Source organism: Gouania willdenowi, chromosome 16 (assembly GCF_900634775.1).
Source record: "Gouania willdenowi chromosome 16, fGouWil2.1, whole genome shotgun sequence".
In the NCBI taxonomy this organism is placed as follows: Eukaryota; Metazoa; Chordata; class Actinopteri; order Blenniiformes; family Gobiesocidae; genus Gouania; species Gouania willdenowi.
The window spans coordinates 5,373,934-5,393,784 of NC_041059.1; the positions used below are offsets into that span (position 1 = coordinate 5,373,934).

The 19,851-nt window shown below is 36.0% G+C and overlaps 2 protein-coding genes across 3 annotated transcripts; both read right to left on the reverse strand.

Moving 5' to 3' along the window:
• Window positions 1-4,338: 4,338 nt before the first annotated feature.
• Window positions 4,339-5,467, reverse strand: apoc1 (apolipoprotein C-I). Of its 2 annotated transcripts, none has more exons than XM_028471259.1 (4): window positions 5,346-5,467; window positions 4,898-4,967; window positions 4,677-4,812; window positions 4,339-4,592 (listed from the first exon to the last, which is right to left on the reverse strand). In XM_028471259.1, the coding sequence occupies exons 2-4, from the start codon at window positions 4,950-4,952 to the stop codon at window positions 4,544-4,546; spliced, it is 240 nt and encodes a 79-aa protein (XP_028327060.1). In that variant the 5' UTR covers window positions 4,953-4,967; window positions 5,346-5,467; the 3' UTR covers window positions 4,339-4,543. The 2 variants fall into 2 exon arrangements, with proteins under 2 accessions (XP_028327060.1, XP_028327058.1); XM_028471257.1 differs by having other exon boundaries at window positions 5,309-5,461.
• A 9,974-nt stretch (window positions 5,468-15,441) lies between these two features.
• On the reverse strand, window positions 15,442-17,384 carry apoeb (apolipoprotein Eb). The gene is made up of 5 exons (XM_028470912.1): window positions 17,156-17,384; window positions 16,993-17,058; window positions 16,751-16,904; window positions 16,375-16,662; window positions 15,442-16,286 (listed from the first exon to the last, which is right to left on the reverse strand). The coding sequence occupies exons 1-5, from the start codon at window positions 17,367-17,369 to the stop codon at window positions 15,938-15,940; spliced, it is 1,071 nt and encodes a 356-aa protein (XP_028326713.1). The 5' UTR covers window positions 17,370-17,384; the 3' UTR covers window positions 15,442-15,937.
• Between the last annotated feature and the right edge of the window lie 2,467 nt (window positions 17,385-19,851).

Genomic DNA, 19,851 nt, shown 5'->3' on the forward strand with positions numbered 1-19,851 from the left:
ATACCCAAATTATGATTCAAGACAAAGAAGCAGAAAACTATTACATTAAAATGGGGAACTTTTATTAGGAACACTATCAACATAAGGACTGTAAAGCCATTGATGAAAAAAAATAAAAGGAACACTTGTGAAAACTGTGTTTCTGGAATAAAATGTACGAAAAGAAGTTGCTCAAATCTCAAACAGTAAACATGGAAAACTTTTAAAATAAAAGACTAATTGTAACTGTAAACAATGAATTGATGAATAAGCCTAGTGTTATCATTTTGTTATAATTGCTGCTGATTAACAAGTGGCAGCAAAAAAAAAAAAAAAAAATCAATCCAATTAATCAGCCGCAAAGATTAATCAGTCGGACTGAAATTTTAAGTATATAGACCATATAATTGTCTATATTTAGGGCTCTTATTGTGAAAGGCTCTGGCTCCCATAATCAAGAAGTAGTAACCAAATATTAAAGTGAACATAGCATGCAAAGATCTTGATATAAAACAACAGTTTAGTAAAAGAAAAAAGCAGATTGGATGCAGCAATATATTTCAAGTAATAAGTATTAAAAGACATATATAATATTGTTTAAAATAAATGGTAAATAAATGTGCATTCACTGTTAAGACAACTGAGAATTAGTGTCAGAGAATAAAGATTTAGCCTGAACACATTTCTGCTGCTTCACCAAAACCAGTTGGTACGAAACTCATAGCATCCAAAAAACATTCATGGTACATTTCTTTAATATTGTGGTCTGTGATCACCTGCTGACCTCTACCACTGTTCTAATTGATTTCAATGAACTAGAACAGCCGGTGGATAATTAACTCATCACAAACAGTGACTTTATCTCTGTGGTTGTGAAAGCAGCCAGGTTGGCAGATGCCCTTTGGTACCAACCACAGACTCAGATAAACCAATGTTGGAGACTACTTGTAAAGACGGACTGATAATCCACTCCACTGTTACGTTTCTGGGGTCTATAACAAAGTCGCAGACTCATGGGCAAACTGGCAACTCTGGGGTGCCAAGTGTAAAAATTTAGTATAAAAGTTGTAGCTAACACATTTTCATTATTTATCTCACTTTTCTCATATTTAGCACATTTTCCTACATTTAACACAACATTTAACCACATATACAGAGGTAGAAAAAAAAGCATTAAATCTAAATATTTAAATCTAAATGGTATATGTTATATCTAAATGTTAAAATCTAGGTCTAAATATTTATTCTAAATGTTATATATCATATCTAAATGTTAAATCTAAATTTTTAAATCTAAATATATGTTAAATCTAAACGTTTAAATCTAAATCTAAATGTTATATATCATATCTAATTGCTTAATCTTATATCAAAATGTTAAATCTAAATCTAAATGTTGAACTTAAATGTTTCGCACATATACACTAATTGACCCCCACCCCTTGTAACCTAAATTGTAACATTTAGATTTAAAATTTAGATTTGGATTGAATATTTAGATATAGATTTAACATTTAGATATAACATAGAATTTAGATTTAGATTTAAATGTTTAGATTTAATGCTTTATTATTTTTTTTTTTAACTTCTATTTATGTGGTTAAATGTAGGAAAATGTGCTAAATATGAGAAAAGTGAGATAAATAATGAAAATGTGTTAGCTACAACTTTTATAATACATTTCTCCACTTGGCACCCCATAGCAAACTGCACAAAATCAAACTATTCAAAGTAAATAAGGATTTGTAATGGAGATTAATTCACTAAGCCACTAAACTTATGAATGATAGAAAAATAAAAGATGGAACTTTGGAGATTTGCAGACGACAACAACCCAGCACAAACACACTAATGTTTTGTGTTAACACTGGTAACATTACACTAAACTGAACCAGAGCGCAGCACCAACCTGATATAGACAGCTGCTAATAACCACCAGGTGAAGGTGACGAGCCCAGGTGCATTCAGTGTCTGCGTGTTCACGGTAATGTGCACACAGTGACGTATAAGGATTTTCACCACATGATATTTTATAAAATGTGCATCATTGGGCAAGGTTTGCATGAATATTATGATGTAAATAAAAAATAGAAATACTTTGAAATCTTATACAGGATTATAATATTATAACTAAAATAGGGCAGAAAATACATTTGAATAGATTTAGACATTTTAAAGATTTCTTCAAAACAGCAGTCATGGCTGTGCGCCCTCGGCAATCGTTTCCATTTGTATAGGGGTCTATAGGACAAAGGAGGGACTTATATACATTAATGTACAGTACATGAATGACCACCTGCAGTAGACCATAGTAAAAGACTAGTTAGGTATTTTATTTCTCAGAAACTCTGGATATCAGTTTCAAGTATAATGGTTGTGGCCGTGAACAGAAGGAAGGAGTGAGTGGTTATACCTAAAACTGGTATTTGGGATCAACATGTTTAATGTTAAGCCCAGTACGAGTTTGTCCCACAGCCCAAGGCCAGTGAATCCATGACCAATGTTGGTGCAAGAACCGCTTCTGTGAACCCAGGTGCCTCCCTGGGCCCAAAGGTGCAGCCAGGCTGGCAGCAACAACGAGAGGCAAGGAGCCCCAGGCCACCCCCACACGACCAAGCAGGCCCCCAAGACACCCTAGAGACACTTGGCAGAGAGGCAGCCACCGCCCTCCCACACACACACTCGAAAAAGCCCCAAGGAGCCGAGGACCCAGCGCACCCCGCCACCGACCCTAATACTCAACCCATCAACTAAAATCTTTAAGTCAATAGATAGGCACTGGCAGACCCCCGCGACCCTGAAAACTGGAACAGGTGGGTCTGAAAGTGGATGGATAGACTATAACTGAAATAGTTCTGATGACTACATTTGGACTAAAACTGAGTTGCTTTTCAGTCAAAAGACTATGACAAAAACGAGATTGAAATGTGTTGTCATAATGAACACTGGTTCCTGCAGGATCTTCATTTCAACATTTCTTGATGCTGTGAGTAATTTATGGGTATTTTAGGACGATCTTGTGAGAAACTCCAAGATTATAGAAACATTTTGTAACCTTCCACAATCTGCGGTGAAAAGCAGTCGTGATAAAAAAAAAAAAAACAAGGGAAACATGGGAAAATGGCAAGTCCTTGCAAATACTGCAGAACTTGTGAATACTGTATTATGTGGTTTATTTACACAATGATTATTGTTTTTTCTGTCATTTTTAATTTCTCCTGCGTTTAAGTTAATCAAATCTATATGACGTAAGTCAACATACATTTTTTTTTTTTTTTTTAAGGAAAGAAATCTGTCACCAAATATTATTAAGAATGTGATTTCATCTTCCTTGTTACTTATATTTGATGATTCTGATTATTAAGTCTACATTTCCTTAAAAGCACTTTTAGTAGTGAATAAAATACTTGAATTTTGGCTTATAGTGTTTCTACCAGTTATGGTTTAATGACCTATCTATGCTGTTCTACTCTGATGCAACTGGCTCGTAAAACAAATCAAAAATTGAATTTTTTAGATATTGGAAGGTTTTTCAAAAAAGGTAAGGCAACAATGATATTGCCTGGTAACTAAATACATTTATGAAGAAGTAATTCAGTTACTAATTCAATTACTTTTTGGGTGACGTAACAAGTAATCAGAGGTGTAAAGAGTACTGATACATCATACTCAGGTAGAAGTACTGTTACGTGATTGAAATTGTACTCGTGTACAAGTAAAAAGTAGCTCAATTAAATGATACTCAAAGTAAAAGTTACTTTCACCTCCCACGTTTTTTTTTGCTAATAAATCTTGCCACCAAATCTTGCACAATTGGAACTTAATTTATTTTACACAAAGGCATAAGTATAAATAAAAGATTTGTCAAAATGTACAATTATTTTTTATTTTATTTTATTTTTTAACAAAATAACACCAATTAATTCAACTCAAAATGAAAAAAATTCTCAGGCTCCAAGAATAGCTACATTTATGAAGATGCGTTTGATTGTTGGCTGGTCATTTTATTTTAGTTTTTGTAGTTTTACAAGGTCCGTAAATTATAATTTACTCAGTAATGGTTGGGTGTAGAAATGTAATGAATTATGTACCTAAGTACAAGTAAATCTATTGATTTAGAAATATTCTAAAAAAAAAAAAAAGTACAAGTGCCCATAAAAGCGAATTAATTACTGTGACGTGAGTATTTATAATCTGTTACTTTTACCCCTGCAAGTAATTCTAACTAATTACGATACTTTTTTAAAGTAATTTTCTCAACACTGCTGATCTATTTCTCTTATCACTTCACATAAAGTACTAGAATAAAGATGAATGGACAAAAATGTTGGTTTTGAAAGTAAAAAATGCACAGAAAAGAATTATTCACCTTTTTTTATTTATATCAAACATATTGAACACACCTTTGTTTTCTTCAGTTTAACATAAAAAACCCAACACTTTCATTGTGAATATATTGTAACGATGTGATCTGACGGGTGTCCACTGAGATGTAGCAGGTCAGGGGTGGGTTGAGGGGGTTAGGGGTCACAGCTTGGTAACACAAGTCAATCTTTGTGATCAGTTACTGTAAATTCTTCTTCACTTTCTCCATCTGTTCGTTAAACCATTTCCTGAGGAGGGAATAAATCAATACAGTCAGTTTGTGATTCTTGTTGTGTGTTTGTGTGTTTGTGTGTTTGTGTGTGTGTGCGTGCCTGATATTCTCCGCAGTCTCGCTGTTATGAATGTTTTCAAAGGTGTTTTTTGCCTTTTCAGCAAAGTCCTTGCCCAGCTGAGTGACCTGGTCTCCAAACTGGGTCATCTTCTCCTCCATTGTGGCATCCTGCGCCTCTGCAGGAAAACAAAAAACAAAAAAAGATTTACACAGTGTGTGTACAAGGATCTAAACCCTCATGGGGACCAGTGTGTGACAAACCTGTGTATGCCACTAAAGCCAGGACCAACACGGCAACTGCAAGGTACAGCCTCATGTTTGCAGTGAACGACTGATACGGAAAAAACAAAACAAATCAAAAAACACAGGATTAAATTGAATTCCCTGCACATTTTCTTCTTTTTCTTTTCAAAATTCTTCAAGAAAATTTTATACATCAATAGCGCCCCCATGTGTTTGCCCCTCTGTGTCTAAAAAGCGCAAGTTAGTGTATTAAAATCTTCTAACAAATCACCTAATTCTTCTTCACATCTCCAGTTTTCACATACAATCTTTTAAATACCAGCGAATGTAATCGGTTCAAATAAACAGGCCCATGTGTCTTTAAAGCTGAGATTTCAGATTTATTTTTTTGGTTTGAGAAGGCGATTGAAAAAAAAATGCCAAACTTACCTCTTTTCAGTCTGAGGGGAACAAAAATATGAGTTACCTTTCAGCCTCTTTGTGTTGCTCTTTATAAGCCTGCTGGGATCGCAGAGGGTGACGCAAAACAGCAGACTTGTGTCAACACACACACACACACACATATGCAGTACGTGACCTCGCTGTGTCTCTGCCCCCTTTATTGAACCGACAAAATTTGGCCCAGTTACACTCAATGTGTGCTGAAGACACAAAATACAAAAACACTTTATACATTCACCTTTCATGCCCTCTGATTCTCTGTAAATCACATCTTTGGCTTTGTAAAAATGTTACAATAGTAAAGGTTGGGGGTCAATTACATTACGATTACAGTGACCAGCATTTTTTGGAATTATAATTTTAATTACACTTATTCTTTATCCTCAGTAAGTCAATTACAATTAGGTTCTCAATGACAAAATTTAAATTACAATTAACCACAAGTGCTGAACCTGAACAAAATAACCAGATGTAAGTTAACCTTCCTCTTGTGTTAGCTTTCTGTTAGCATCTCTTATGATAACGGAGCCTAAATCAGCTGTAAAATACACTATAAACAAATATCTATCATCTAATTTTTTTTCTCCTATTGATTGGTTACTACCTTGTTAAGCTTCATAATCAATAAAATATAGGTTTTAATTTTACTTGTGTGGACATTTGAGCCTTTTTGTGTCAGTATACCCCTGAAAACACACACACACACACACACACACACACACACACACACACACACACACACACACACACACACACACACACACACACACACACACACACACACACACACACACACACTCTCTCTCCAAACAGAACCTTTCTTATTTTGTGAGTTCCCAGTATACCCTGATGCACAGACCACAACACAAGAAACAGGGAACCCAAGGAGAGGATGTAAAACAACCACCTTAATGCTAAACTTGTTGCGGCTAGCACCATATGCAGAGTTTGCGGGGGGCAGGGGAAGCATTGCCCCCCCAGTGGTCAAAAGTTTTCATTACAGTTTTGAAACCATGTTGAAATGTTATTGAGATTTTTATATATAAAACAGTTTTCTGCTGCTTTGAGTCTAACATATAACTGTTAGTTTTCAGTGAAATGCAGTTAATGCAATTTTAATTATTTGTTTTAATTATAATATAATTGTAAATTATTTATTTTTCAATTTACAATAACCTACAGTGTCTATAAGTTTGAAAATGTCAGCATTTTGTGCTTTTCATAGCCCAAATCACTAAACATTGCTATTTCCTGGTACGGCAGAGACGCTGCACAGTCTCACTCCGCTGTAAGGCAGGAGGAGGCCACACCCTCTCCCAAAAGCACATTGCAGCGCTGCCTCTGTTCCCATAGCGTGTTTTTATGTTTTTGCGCATGCGCAGTCAGTTAGCCAAAATGAAAACCATTTACGTAAAAAGGCAGCTTTCTACGCTGCTTTTGGATGTAACCGTGCTACGCTCAATGTACGTACGTTCACAGTGCATTAGTGAATTGATACAGTGTGGCTGCTGCTATGTTCTCTAGCTAGTGGGCACACTAACACTACAGGCAGGATGACAGCGCTAGAGATGATAAAGAAACTTTCTTTTGAGGAAAAACGACAGCTTTTAAAACACCTGAGCTACCAGACCTTCAGCACAGGTAAGGTCAGAAAATTGTTCGTACTTTCCACAGTGAATGGTACAAAAGGTTCTGAGTTGTTGTTGTTGTCAGTTTCTGTGTTACCAACACAAACAACTGATGCGCTGCCATGTCATGATGAGATATATCTTGGTGGGAGAGTATGGAGGCTATATTAAATAATTGTTTATGTTTATTTAATGGTGTTTCACGATGTTGATTTTGTTTGATTAACACTTGCCAACAGAAACATATAAAATTGTCATTGGTGTCGACATTGGTGGTCTTGATTTGTAACGCCCTGCCTACCCAACCCTAGTGCTCACGGCACGTCACTGGTGAAATGGTCCCAAACTTTTGAGACTTTAGGTTGGTTCTTCTTCTTCTTCACAATGTAAATGGTGAAGCGACACTGCACCCAGCAGTTTATGTATGGTACTGCAGCAAAAATGGAGCAGAATTTACAACATTAAACGATGCGTCGACGTAATTTTTTGCTGTCAACATCAATTATGTTACCAATCATTTTTGCATTATTGTATGTGTTACACACAGTGTGGTTGGCGCAAATCTTGCGACGGTCTATAATATATTTAATTCTATTGTTTCTTGGCAAGAATCTCAATCTCCGCCTAGTGACTATTATTAAATTGGAAAAACGCTGCTTCTCGTGTCAAATATTGTTATGCGATTAATCAGAATCAGATGTACTTTACTTATCCCAGGAGGAAATTACTTTTTGATTTTTTTACAGATGCTCCAGAAATATTTTGAATGAAAAGAAAAAACACTAATATCCAAAAAAGAAAGAAAAGAAAAAGAAGTACAGATAAATACCAGTATAGTAGAGTGAGCCATCTACCAAACTACACTGTAAAATCACTTAGCTTATTTAGATTAATCCAGATTAATTAATTACAAAGTTTCTAATTAATTAGAATATATATATTTATAAAGCTAATCCCACCACTAATAGTAACACGGGGTTAAAAGACTTCATCATGTGGTGATCATGTGATGGTGATGTGTCAAAAGGATCGGAAGTCCAAAGATAAGGTGATAATGCTGCTGATCATAGTTCATCACTGATAAATCGATTGTGCTTTGGCAGCTCCTTTGGACCAAGAGGCCACAGCGTTATCAGGGCCTTATACTGTTAAATCATTAAAGTACAAGTCAGAGTGCTTGATTGGACATCTAAAATAAGTATAAAAGTCTTTATTGTCTGATTATATAACCAAAAAAGAAATAAAAATTAATAATTCAACAATTAATAACGTCATATTTTAGAAATCTCATAAATTGAACAATATTAATGAAGCAAACGCCTTTGGAGCTTATAGTATATTGTGTGTGTCAGTGATTTAAAATGAGTCATGCATATACTGACAAACATAAAATCAATAATAGACCAAATCTGTCACTTTTATGTCATTATAAGAGAAATGTAAATCTAATTTACTCTTAAAGTTTGAAACAATAGCTAAAACCACATTATTTTGATAGCGTGTGTGAAACTGTACTGTTAAAGTGATTTTTGAATTCCAATTTATGTTTTCATCAAAGGACACGACAACGTAACCCTAAACTTAATCCGAACCCTAAACTTAATCCTAATCCTAAACTTAATCCGAACCCTAAACTTAATCCTAATCCTAAACTTAATCCGAACCCTAAACTTAATCCTAACCCTAAACACTTAATCCTAATCCTAAAATTAATCCTAACCCTAAATTTAATCCTAACCCTATACTTGATTTGATTTATTTTTTTCAATCATGTAAATGACAATTTAAAAACCGTTTAAAATAAAATAAATTAACATCAAGAAATAACAACAAAACAGTATATTGTATACAGTATAAACTTATCTAATTATCCTACCCCTTTAATTTTAACTCTAACCACCAGCACATCCCAACAAAATGTCAAACAAAATTGGTTAAAAATAGGTAAAAATTTACTATTTTTCTTCAAAAGTCATAAAAACAACAAAATGTGCAATCACATATTTTATAACGGTAATAATAATAAATATTACACATTGTTGTGGGGGTGGGGGCATTGGCATCCCATAGTTTTAAAACCATAAGAAGACACCTTTTATAGTGCAAATTAGGCCATGCATGATACATTTTTACAATTTTCACAAATTCTGCCCCCAAAAAAACTATACTTGTTTCTAGAAACTGTTGGTGGTGGCTTAATTGTTGTTGTTGTTGTTGTTGTTGTTGTTGTTTTATTGCACACATCTGTTACTGTAAAGCAACATTTATATCTATTTTTTTTGTTTATTTTCTATTTGTCTGATGTTGTTTTTAATGGGCTTATTTTCTGTTTTAGTCTGACACACATTGTCCAGACTGATTTCCTCACTTGTTTATTTCTCCTTTCACACTTTGCTTCGCTTGGAGTTTCAGTGTCACATTTACCGTCTGCCTCCTGCAGACTTTAATTTCCTTTGTCAAAGTAAAAATAACAGCCACGCAACAGACAGGATGTCTGCCACTGACAGTGATTTGACCTCCACTCTAATGCGCCTGTTTTCACAGAAGCATTAGCATTAGCAAAGGTCCTACTGACTATTCAGGAGATGATTTTGTTGCACTGAATCGTCAACAGGTGGGACAAACAGCAGGGGTCTCAAACTCATTTTAGTTCAGGGGCCAAATAGTGATAAGTTTGATCTTAAGTGGGGAATCAAACTATTTCAACATTAGTGCTTCTTTGCATTTCCATGTATAAATAATATAAAAGTATGTATTATATAAAGCACAGACAATATCCAAGCAATATGTTACAGGGAGTGACCATACGCTCCATACAAGTTTGTGGGGGGCAGCTAAAGCATTACAGTTTTCCCATATTCATTCGAAACAATTCTTAACATAATATATATAATATAATTCTAACATATTAGTGTTAATTTCATGTCACAAATGTTCTATCTCATGTGTGTTGTAAAATGGTCCCAAACTTTTGAGACTTTAGGTTGGTTCTTCTGTTGCGTAATTCTTCTTCACGATGTAAATATTGAAGCGACACTGCACCCAGCAGTTCATGTATGGTACTGCAGCAAAAATTAAGCAGAAAGCAGCCACCGGCCTGATTTTATCATTAATTTACAACATTAAAAGATGCGTCGACACACATTTTTGTCAGTTATGTTACTAATCATTTTTGCATTATTGTCTATATGTTTAATTCTATTTTTTCTTTTGCTCCCACAGGCAAGAATCTCAAACTCCGCCTATAGTAGTGACTATATTTATCAAATTTTAGGAAATCTTGTCAAATATTTTGAGGATTGAGCAGAATTTTGGAAAAAATGTGGTTTCTTTCAACAATTTGAGAGTAAAAATGACTTCCATTGAGTTATACAAGAAATGGGTAAACCGTAAATTTGTGATAAATTTAATGAAACTCCACTTAAATATTTACTTCCAAATAAATTTGTTGAAATGTTATGTTTTATTTTGCATGGATGCCAATATTTATGTTTGAATATGATACAGTGATTTAAAATGACTCCCAATTTCAATCAGAATCAGAATCAGAATCAGAATCAGAAATGTTTTATTTGCCATGTACAGTTTTGAGGACAGTACAAGGAATTTGACTTGGTGGTTGGTGCACATTTCCCATGAAATGTTGAAATTTTTAAACTATTGCCAAAATTCCTGAGTTTGGCAGAGATTTTACGCCCCTTTGCAACCCTACTAAGATATTCATAACTACATTATTTGGTCATTTACACGGTTTTCTCAGCCCTTTCTACGTTTTAAAGGTCCTTGAGTTGCCGTAGAGTCAAGCTTGCATGCATTTAAACCTGTCTAGAATAATTGTTGGAGGCACAGAATGTGAAAGTATATGTCCCAATTTGCAATAACAGAAGTTGTTTTTCTGTTTGGGGGCCCATGCTCCTGTGGTGACTTTAGCTGTGTGCCAGCTCTGAAGACCAGTGTGTGTGTGTGGGTTTGTAGGGGTCGCCTGAGGGGAAATCTCTGCAGGCTGCTGAGTCCTTCCCAGTTGTCATGGGCTGGTTAACATGTGTTAATTCATCCAGAGCAGAAGAGCAGAAACCCTGCAGGAGCAGAAGGAGCAGAATGGCCGACCTGGCACAAATATTTGTGCCTTCTCCATTTTTTACTGAACCTTTGACACGAATAACGGCGATGACGCATTGCTGCTTCACTCTGCCTCATGACAATTATTGTAAAAAAAATGTAAAAAGTAAGCTGCTTGGGTACAAACACATTGTTTTTGACTTAGTCATTGTACTCTTTCATGTGCGATGCCCTTTGACACAGATTAACACAGTAAACATGTTTTTATCCACACTAACCACCTGTGAACTTGACTTTAAACAGACAAATACGCTCTTTCATTGCCAATAACAACATAAAACCAGGGGCCACATGTGGCCCTCATTTTGATTTTGTGCATCCTCCAAAGTAAAGGCACAAAATGACTCAAAATACACAAATTCACTCCAAAAACATATACAGTAACTACTACAAATAGACATACAAATGTCTTAAAAATAAAGAAAATGAGAATAAAAAAATGACTCCAAAACACCAAATGACAGCAAAAATACACAGTCACTCCAAAAAAAAACATAAAATGACTACAAATATACACAAAACTACTTTAAAAATTAAAACAAGAATAGAAATGTCACCAAAACACAAACCAACAACAACAAAAATACACAGATTGGCAAAATAAATATACAAAGGGACAACAAAAGGAGAAAAGAAACTGAAAACATCACAAAACGAACAAAGAAACCTCACAATGACGCAAATAACACACAAAACAAGCACAAAAACACACAAAATAAAGATAAGACAACATGAATATGTAAAAATAGACCAAAACTATTTATTGTTCTCTGTATTCATCTTCAGATTGGTTGTTCCTCTACATGCTGAGATGGTATATATTCTGTGAGCTGATTGGGTGCAAAGGCATTGTTTTTGAGTTGACAAAAGTTGAGTTGACAAAACACAGAAAACAGTAAAAATACTTAAAATTACTCAAACAAACAACAAAATTCCTCAAAATTATTCACAAAAGGACAACCAGAGTACACAAAATTGTACAAAAGGATCAAATAAATACACAAATTCACTTCAAAAAACAATTCCCGCAAGATTCTTAGGAAATCCACTTTGATCTCCTGGCATGTTTCGACGGACTACTGCCAGTCTTTGTCAGAGGTGTCTGCTGATTGCTTTGATGTTTCAAGGTGATCAGAGAAATAGGGAACAGTTTTCTGAATTAATGAAATCTTAACATACTTCAAAAAACACGTAAGACTAATAGAAATACACAAAACATCCAAAAATCATATGTAAAACAACACATTAAAATACCATGATTGACTTACAAAAACACATGAAAACAACAACAAAAACTGAAATTACGTGTAAAACAAGCACAGAAACACACAAAATGAGAAATTAATATACGAAATCACAACAAAAACAAAGACATCTATCATTACCAATAACAATGTAAGGCCTCAGAAATCCCAAGCTGTTCTTTGGGCCTGTTGACTTTCTTTATGAAACCAGTGCATTTGAGTGATTCTTCTATCAAAGAAAACACAGCTGTGTCTGTGAGGGCCAGGATTGAAGAGGAGAGGTCACAGTTAGAGGAGATAAACAGGGGACAAATGGTGTCCTCTGCTGGCTTCAGCTTCACATTTAAAAAACAAAAAGTTCTGCAAGGCGTTAAAGACAAAAAAAAAAAAAAAAACACCTCTTTTTCTCTCTTTTTGATGGATCTTCATCCCCCTCAACACCCAACATCTACATCCCAGGGAATCATTTTAAATAACACACCAGATTCATCATGTAATGCATTAGCTTTCTTTGTTAGCTTTAAAAACCCAGTGAGAAAGTAATAAGAATGGAGTTTGTTATGTAACAGGTGACGTCAAAGCAACTTTTGCAGTTGCATGAACTACAGACACTATTATTGCACAAATGGATTTCTCGTGACCCAAACTGGGATGAAATAAAAATCACTCTGTCGCACAAACTGTTCCCGGATCCATGCTGGGATGGAGAGAAAGGAATCTAAACAGGCAGATCTTAACATGTCTGAACCAGAGAAACACTAAACATGGGGATTTGTGGGAGTGGAGCCAAACTGGGAGACGCACAAAGGACGGAGGCGTAAGTAAATAATGCAAAACTTCTTTTGTGGGACTCTGTCTTTTGTGTTTAACGAGGGGATCTGATCCTGGGGGGCTGTAATGGGGGGACGTGAAGAGTCATCAGTCCGACATGGACAAGTGAGGACAGACAAGCCTTCAGGGTTTGATGTTTATCTGATTGACTTGTGTTCATGGTTAGATAAATCAGTTTTACCAGCATGGAAACCAGTCTGAAGACCAAGTTAAACACTTCACTTTACATTACTTTATTCATTTATTTACATAATTTCAGGCTTTGCATTGAAAGAAGTTTAAATATTTATAATTTGACCTGTCACTCAGTCATTCCTGCATCCAATTAAACAATAACTAGAATCATAACAAGAAAAACAAGAATCCTTGCATTAACTCTTTGTATTTTAACACAAAGACAAAACTTTATTGTAGGAATGAATTTCGTTATTTGATTTGAACGATGCTAAAAATGAACTCATTTCACTGTAACACAAAATCTGGGCTTTTAAAACCTTCTGTGTTTTTCAACCTTGGGGTCGTGACCCCAGCATATGGGGTCGCCTGGAATTCAAATGAGGTCCCCTCAAATATCTGGTAATAGATAAAAACTATTACCGATTAAAATTAAAACTCCACACACAATCTCAAACAACTGTATTCTATACTTTCACTTTCTCAAATATAATTATTGTTAAAATAAAATGCAGAATAAAAATATCTGAGCCGAAGCATCTTGTCACATGACGACCCGTAACAAAAAATTATAAACTAATGAAAAATGTCCCTGAATTCACCAGAAATTAGTCAAAATGGAGTCACGACCCAAAAAGTTTGGGAACCACTGTTTTAATTCCTCTCATAACTTGACAAAATCAAATTTTTCATTTTTTTTAATTTATCATATGTCATCAGTACCTAATCTCAACAATAACACAAAGCACAACCATAATTCTAACCCTATCCCTCACCATAATTCAGTGATTTTTTAACCAAAAGTAAAGAAAAACGGTCAAAACATGTAGGGCATGATGTTACAAATGTGTGGGATTTTGTTAAATTCTCTAATTAGAAGGTTGGGTTTTCTGAACCTTTGAGTGGCGACATGTTTTTGTCTGCTCTAAAGAGAACATCCTTTAGTCAATCAATTCAATTAATAATTAAAAAATATTATTTTACTGTATAACGTGCCCCGCGACCCTGTCAAACAGGAATAAGTGGGTCTGAGAATGGATGGATGTATAACATGTATGAAGCTTCATGTTTCACTGAATCTTTTATTAATAGAACACAGAAAAAGTTCTAGGATTTGTTTGTGTTAACGCATGGGGGAACTGTATTATGCAATAATACAAAGATGGGACACTGACGGCCCAAGTTTAATTTAGAGCAGCCCCCAAAGTAAACTCTATAAAATGACTCCAAAAACACAGAAAACAGCCAAAATACACAAAATTGTACAAAGAACCAAACCTAAAAAAATAAAATGAAAAAGACGACTACAAATATACACAAAAATAAACAAAAAAAAATAGACAAAACAAGAATAAAAATGACTCAACAAACAAAACAAAAAAATACACAGATTGAGATAAGTTTTGATTCAGGTTTAGTCATAGTCTTTTGACTAAAATGCAACTTAGTTTTAGTCAAAAATCAGTGATCAGGACTATTTCAGTTATTGTCTAGTTTTTGTGAACTAAATGACAATACTTTAGTTTACTAAATCTGTCACAGATATGTCGACTAAAATATACAGGATAAAAGTTTATGCATTTTTTAAAGATTAATTTACCAACCGGATATAGGATGGTATCAATGTTTTCGGTAGAATTATTGTCACATAGATGAGGATAACTATGACAAACTTTTTTGCCATGGAAATTAACAGTGACTACAACTTAAAACAAACACAAAAACACATATGATGAGATTTAAAAATATATACATGACAACAAAACAAAAATGGAAAAATAAAACAAAAAGAGATAAAAGCCTTCGTTGTACCCTGTATTCATCTACAGATCGATGATATTTGGATTTTGTGCCTATTTGTGGCCCCCACTGTGATCAAAGTTGTCATGTGATCAACTTTGTACTTCATAATAAACTTCATAACAAACCATGTCTTGTTTTCACTTTTTCCTATATTAAAACCATATCATAGTAATTAATCTACATTTATCTGCATCTTTGTGGCATTCGCAGGTATTTGCCAAACTTTTGTTTCACATTGAAAATGTGTATCTGGTGAACTGTGTCTTTGAATAAAAAGCAGAAAAAGGAACCAAGAACCACCAAGCATGTGTTCGTTTTTTTGTGTTTGTTTTTATTTACTCGGCACGTTGCACTTTCAGTGAGCAGCATGAAACACAAGAAACAGTTTGGAAACAAAAAGCAGGCAGCGTCACACTTTCACCACTGACTGTTGTACCTGCTGCAAGTGTTTGTTTTTTTTAAAGTTGGAATTCTTGACGAGGCACAAAACAGAGCAATAGACAATACTGATGGGCTTACAGAGTCTCTGAAAACATAATGAGACCAGGATTATTCAGTGCATGGATTGAAATGAAAGACTCGTGTTGTTGGTTTTTTTGGGACCGCAGATGCTGTTGGAGGCGGAATTTTTAACCAAGACATTTAAAACCAAAACAAAGTAAAATGTGAGAAAAAGCAAAAGCATGTTGCAGATAACTGTGATAAATGCTGGTATTTACTGTTCAGTGAAGTTAGTACTCGACCCCTGACCTCCAACACATCAGTAACTCAACTCTCCTCTTTTCTCCGCTGTTTCTCCTTCTACATAGAGTCTTTCTTTATGAGGATGGAATGCTGTCCTTCACCTTTTCCACGATGGTCTCCAGCTGCTCGCGGATCTGGGTGGCGTACGGGGAGATGAGGCCGGTGAGCTCGTCGATCTTGCCCTCCAGGGAGGTACGGATCTCCTCGGCGGTGGACTCCAGCTGGGTCTTGATGCCCTCGGCTTGGGTCTCCAGCTGCTGGCCCAGACCCTCAGCCTGGTTCTTCAGGATGGTGGAGATGTCGGTGAACTTCTGGCTGGCGGTGTCGCCGGCCTGTTTGACGTAGGGCTCGACGCCTTCCCTCACGTTGTGGAGGTTCTGAGAGGTGCGGGACTGGAGCTCGCCCAGGTAGGTGGAGACGGTTCTTCAACAGAACAGAAGCAGGACGATTAGGGATCAACTCAAAAATACTGCAAGATAGTTTTCGAGAGTCAACCATTTGCTGTACTTACTCACGGATCTCCTCGGTGTCCTTGGTCAGACGCTTCCTCAGCTTGTTGGAGTAGGTGGTGATGCGGCCGTGGACATCATCAGAGTTGTGCTCCAACATGGATTTCAGCTCACCCAGATACACAACGTTTCGGTCCTTGGCGTCGACCATGTCCCGGCGCAGTTTCTCGAAGAGCAGCGTCAGGTCCTGAGACAACTTTCCGACGGAGGCCTCGGTGAAGGGGGTGAGCTTGGTCTGGATGTCATCTTTGTAGACGGTCAGCTCAGCCATGGTGTCGGTAATCAGGGTACTGAGAGTAGAAAATGCACGGGTCAGAGAAAGAATACAGGGAAAGGACTGTTTTGAAGTAAAAAGCCACAAAGTGACCAAATACTCACTCTAGCTCGCGGCTCAGCTGTGAGGCCTTCAGGTCCTGGATGACTCCATCAGCTTTCTGGTTCAGGTTGGTGACCGTCTGCCAGAAACGATCCACAGTCTCTTCCCAGGGGTTTGGGACGGGACTGGCTTGGCGCACGGCACGGGCATTACAGCCTTGAACAGATACAAGAAGAAAGCATGAATAAATTAAGTAAATGCGATTAAACTCACCAAGATGTTTGTAAAGCAGTAGAATGCTCACCAGTGATGACTGCCAGGGCAAGGACCAGAACTGCGGACTTCATGTTTGCAGGACAGACAGATTCACCTTCAACAAACAACAAGAAAGTCAATAAAATGAAAAACCTAAAGAAATGAATCTAGACTCAGCATGAATGAGCCATGAGACTGAGTCCTTCACTCACCTGAGAGGCTGAGCTTCTCCGTGCTCTGTGCACAGACTCTCAGGCCTTTTATAGTCCTAGAGGGCATGCAGGGTGGGGGTGGAGGTAAAGGGTAGAGGAGGAGGAGGTGCTGGCCTGTTGCTTCACGTGGTGGTGATGATGCAGCTGATGATGATGATTTGTCTGCCCTGGATCCTGTTTTTTTCCTCCACGCTGCAGTGCCACCAATCAGCATGTCCGAAGGTCTCTGTCTGAGCCTGGTGACGTGACCGTCGTGTTTATCTAATCACTATCTGCATTTATTCCAACATACGGGATTTATCTTACAATTACTGCACCACAGGCTGCTCTTTCTATGAAAATGGAGTCAATTAATAGTTGGATAAATGTCTGGTTTCGGGAAGAAAACAGCAGATTAACAATTGATTTTACATTTAATTTCAGAGAAAATATAAGCAAATGAGCCACAAACATTTAATGAAAAGTACAGTTAAAGAAGAAGAGTTCATAAAAGATTAAAAATAAATGTAAAAGCAACCCAATATGGATTTTGCCATTTAATATCACAGCAATTATTAGCAAATTTCATTTTTCCAGTCTTATTTTTTCCACTCATTTTCTTTTCACCCCAAAACTAAAACAACATACTCCAAAACTATGAGTTGAAATGTTTTTAGCTTTCTGCGTTGGCCTTTTGTAAAATTGCATTAACATTATTACAAATATATAAATGAAATAAAATATATACATTTCTTGTTTTTTGACATTGCTTTTATTTTATATGTATTGTTTTAGTTTTACATGTCCAAATATCATTAAAATTAAATCAAATTAAAAAGTGAAAGTGCATTAGTTGGTAAATTATTCTGCACATTATTTCAAAGTTGAAAGTATAATAAATATTTTTTTTTTCTGTTTCTTACTTAACTTAAAGAATTACATTTAAACAACTTGTGACTTTAAATCAATCAACACCCACCCAAAAAAACAGCATTAAATTGAAACTACTTGTCTCTTATTGTTTAATCGATTTAATATAGTCACGTCTCTGAGCTCAAGAATCCGTTACAACTTTTAAAATCAGATGGACTTGAAAACACACTTTTGAAAAGTAAAATTGGAGCCAAAACAAAGTATTTTCATGTTGTATTACTGTACATGAGGAGTGGCCGTAACTGACCAACTCATGAAAGCAGCGTTAAATAATACCAATGATTAATTACCTGATCAAACAGGCTCCATTCAAAGCAAAGTCTTCAATCAAATGCATGGCCTTAAGTTTGTTTAGTTTGTTTTTTCACCTCTTCGGCACAGGCTATCGGTCAACACTACATGTTGTGCAATCATTTTCATGCATTGTTATTTTTATTGCATAATTGTGACCATCACCAGCCCTTCCTAAGGATTTATTTTTATTTTTTTTTTTTATTCAGTTTATTTCCGACATGGTTACATTCACTTTTTTTTTTTTTGTACATGCCGAAAAAGGAGACGAGAGAAGCAGTTTGCTTATCTGGGTCCCGTCCCGTTTTACCATCGCAAATTTACATGGGTTTACATGTCTCTCTGGTCAAACATTCTTGAGATGTTCTGAACAGTCCTTTTTTGTGTATTCTCATCTGTAGTCAGTGTTGTCTTGTTTTTATTCCTCCTCCTCTCTATCGTTGTTCGTGTTGGCCTTGTTCCCTGCCAGACGTTGTTAGCATTCCTCCAGTTCAAGAATAGTTCCTCTTTCGAAGTTGTTTGGAAGTTGTTTTTTTTTTTTCCCTTTTCATCCACAATGTTCCCACTCGGGAATGTCTCTTTTGGACACAAGTTTGCAGCTTGTTTTGTCTCTACGGCAAGGTTAATCCAGCTGTTGTTAGTTCTATTGGCAGTGTTGTATTTTCCACTGTTAGATTTAACTTGTATAAACACATTATTATTTCTTAGTTCATAAGCAAGGTAGTAATTTCATTGTATTATATCTCAGTTCATAAGCAAGGTAGTAATTTCATTTTACAGGAAAACGTGTTTCTAACTGCACATATGCATATGTGTGTATCCATAAAATGAAGAGTTCGTCCTTAAGACTGCTCTACTGTAAAGTGTCTTGAGATACCATTGGTTATGATTTGGCGCTATACAAATAAAGATTGATTGATTGATTGATTGACATATGACAATAAACACTTTGAATTTAAATTTAATGTAATCCTTAATCACCCCACCACCTAGCAATTGAAATGAATAAATGACAGACCTTTGGTGAGAATGGTGAGAAAAAACGTTTCTAGAGGGAAGATATAAAAAGAGAGGGCAGTGTTACACCTTGATGAGGGGGAAAGGAACAGGGGAGATGGAATCATTAAATTCCTACATTTCCCACAATCCTTAGCACTTCTCTGTAGTCATTGTACTCCTGGGACGTGTTTTAAAGGTGTTGGTACTTTTGTAGCTCGTCTGCTAGTCTCTCCTCTAAGCTCGTGTTCATCTTTCCTGCTCTGTTTCACCAGGAGGGGGAAATACAGGTTAGTGTTACATTTAATGCAGGTCGATACAATGCTGAGCAGTGTTTAGTGTGGCACCAAGTACGCGGACAGTCATAAATTCACACCAACGGATACTAGAGCGATTAAAAAGCTCCAGGATGTGTTTGCTCTGATAGTCCTCCACGTTTGGTCGGTGTGAACACGCAAACAAAATCTACGAGTGATTTCCAATTGAAGTCTAGAGCA

Bases quoted from the DNA above. Each gene is read 5' to 3' on its own strand.
- apoc1 (XM_028471259.1), bottom strand. From the start codon at position 4,952: ATGAGGCTGTACCTTGCAGTTGCCGTGTTGGTCCTGGCTTTAGTGGCA. The intron at 4,813-4,897 runs GTTTGTCACACA...GTTTTCCTGCAG, and splicing joins GGCTTTAGTGGCATACACAG to AGGCGCAGGATGCCACAATG. The intron at 4,593-4,676 runs GCACGCACACAC...TTCCCTCCTCAG, and splicing joins GAGACTGCGGAGAATATCAG to GAAATGGTTTAACGAACAGA.
- apoeb (XM_028470912.1), bottom strand. From the start codon at position 17,369: ATGCTGATTGGTGGCACTGCAGCGTGGAGGAAAAAAACAGGATCCAGG. The intron at 16,905-16,992 runs GTGAGCATTCTA...TATCTGTTCAAG, and splicing joins TGCCCTGGCAGTCATCACTG to GCTGTAATGCCCGTGCCGTG. The intron at 16,287-16,374 runs GTAAGTACAGCA...GTTCTGTTGAAG, and splicing joins GACACCGAGGAGATCCGTGA to AACCGTCTCCACCTACCTGG.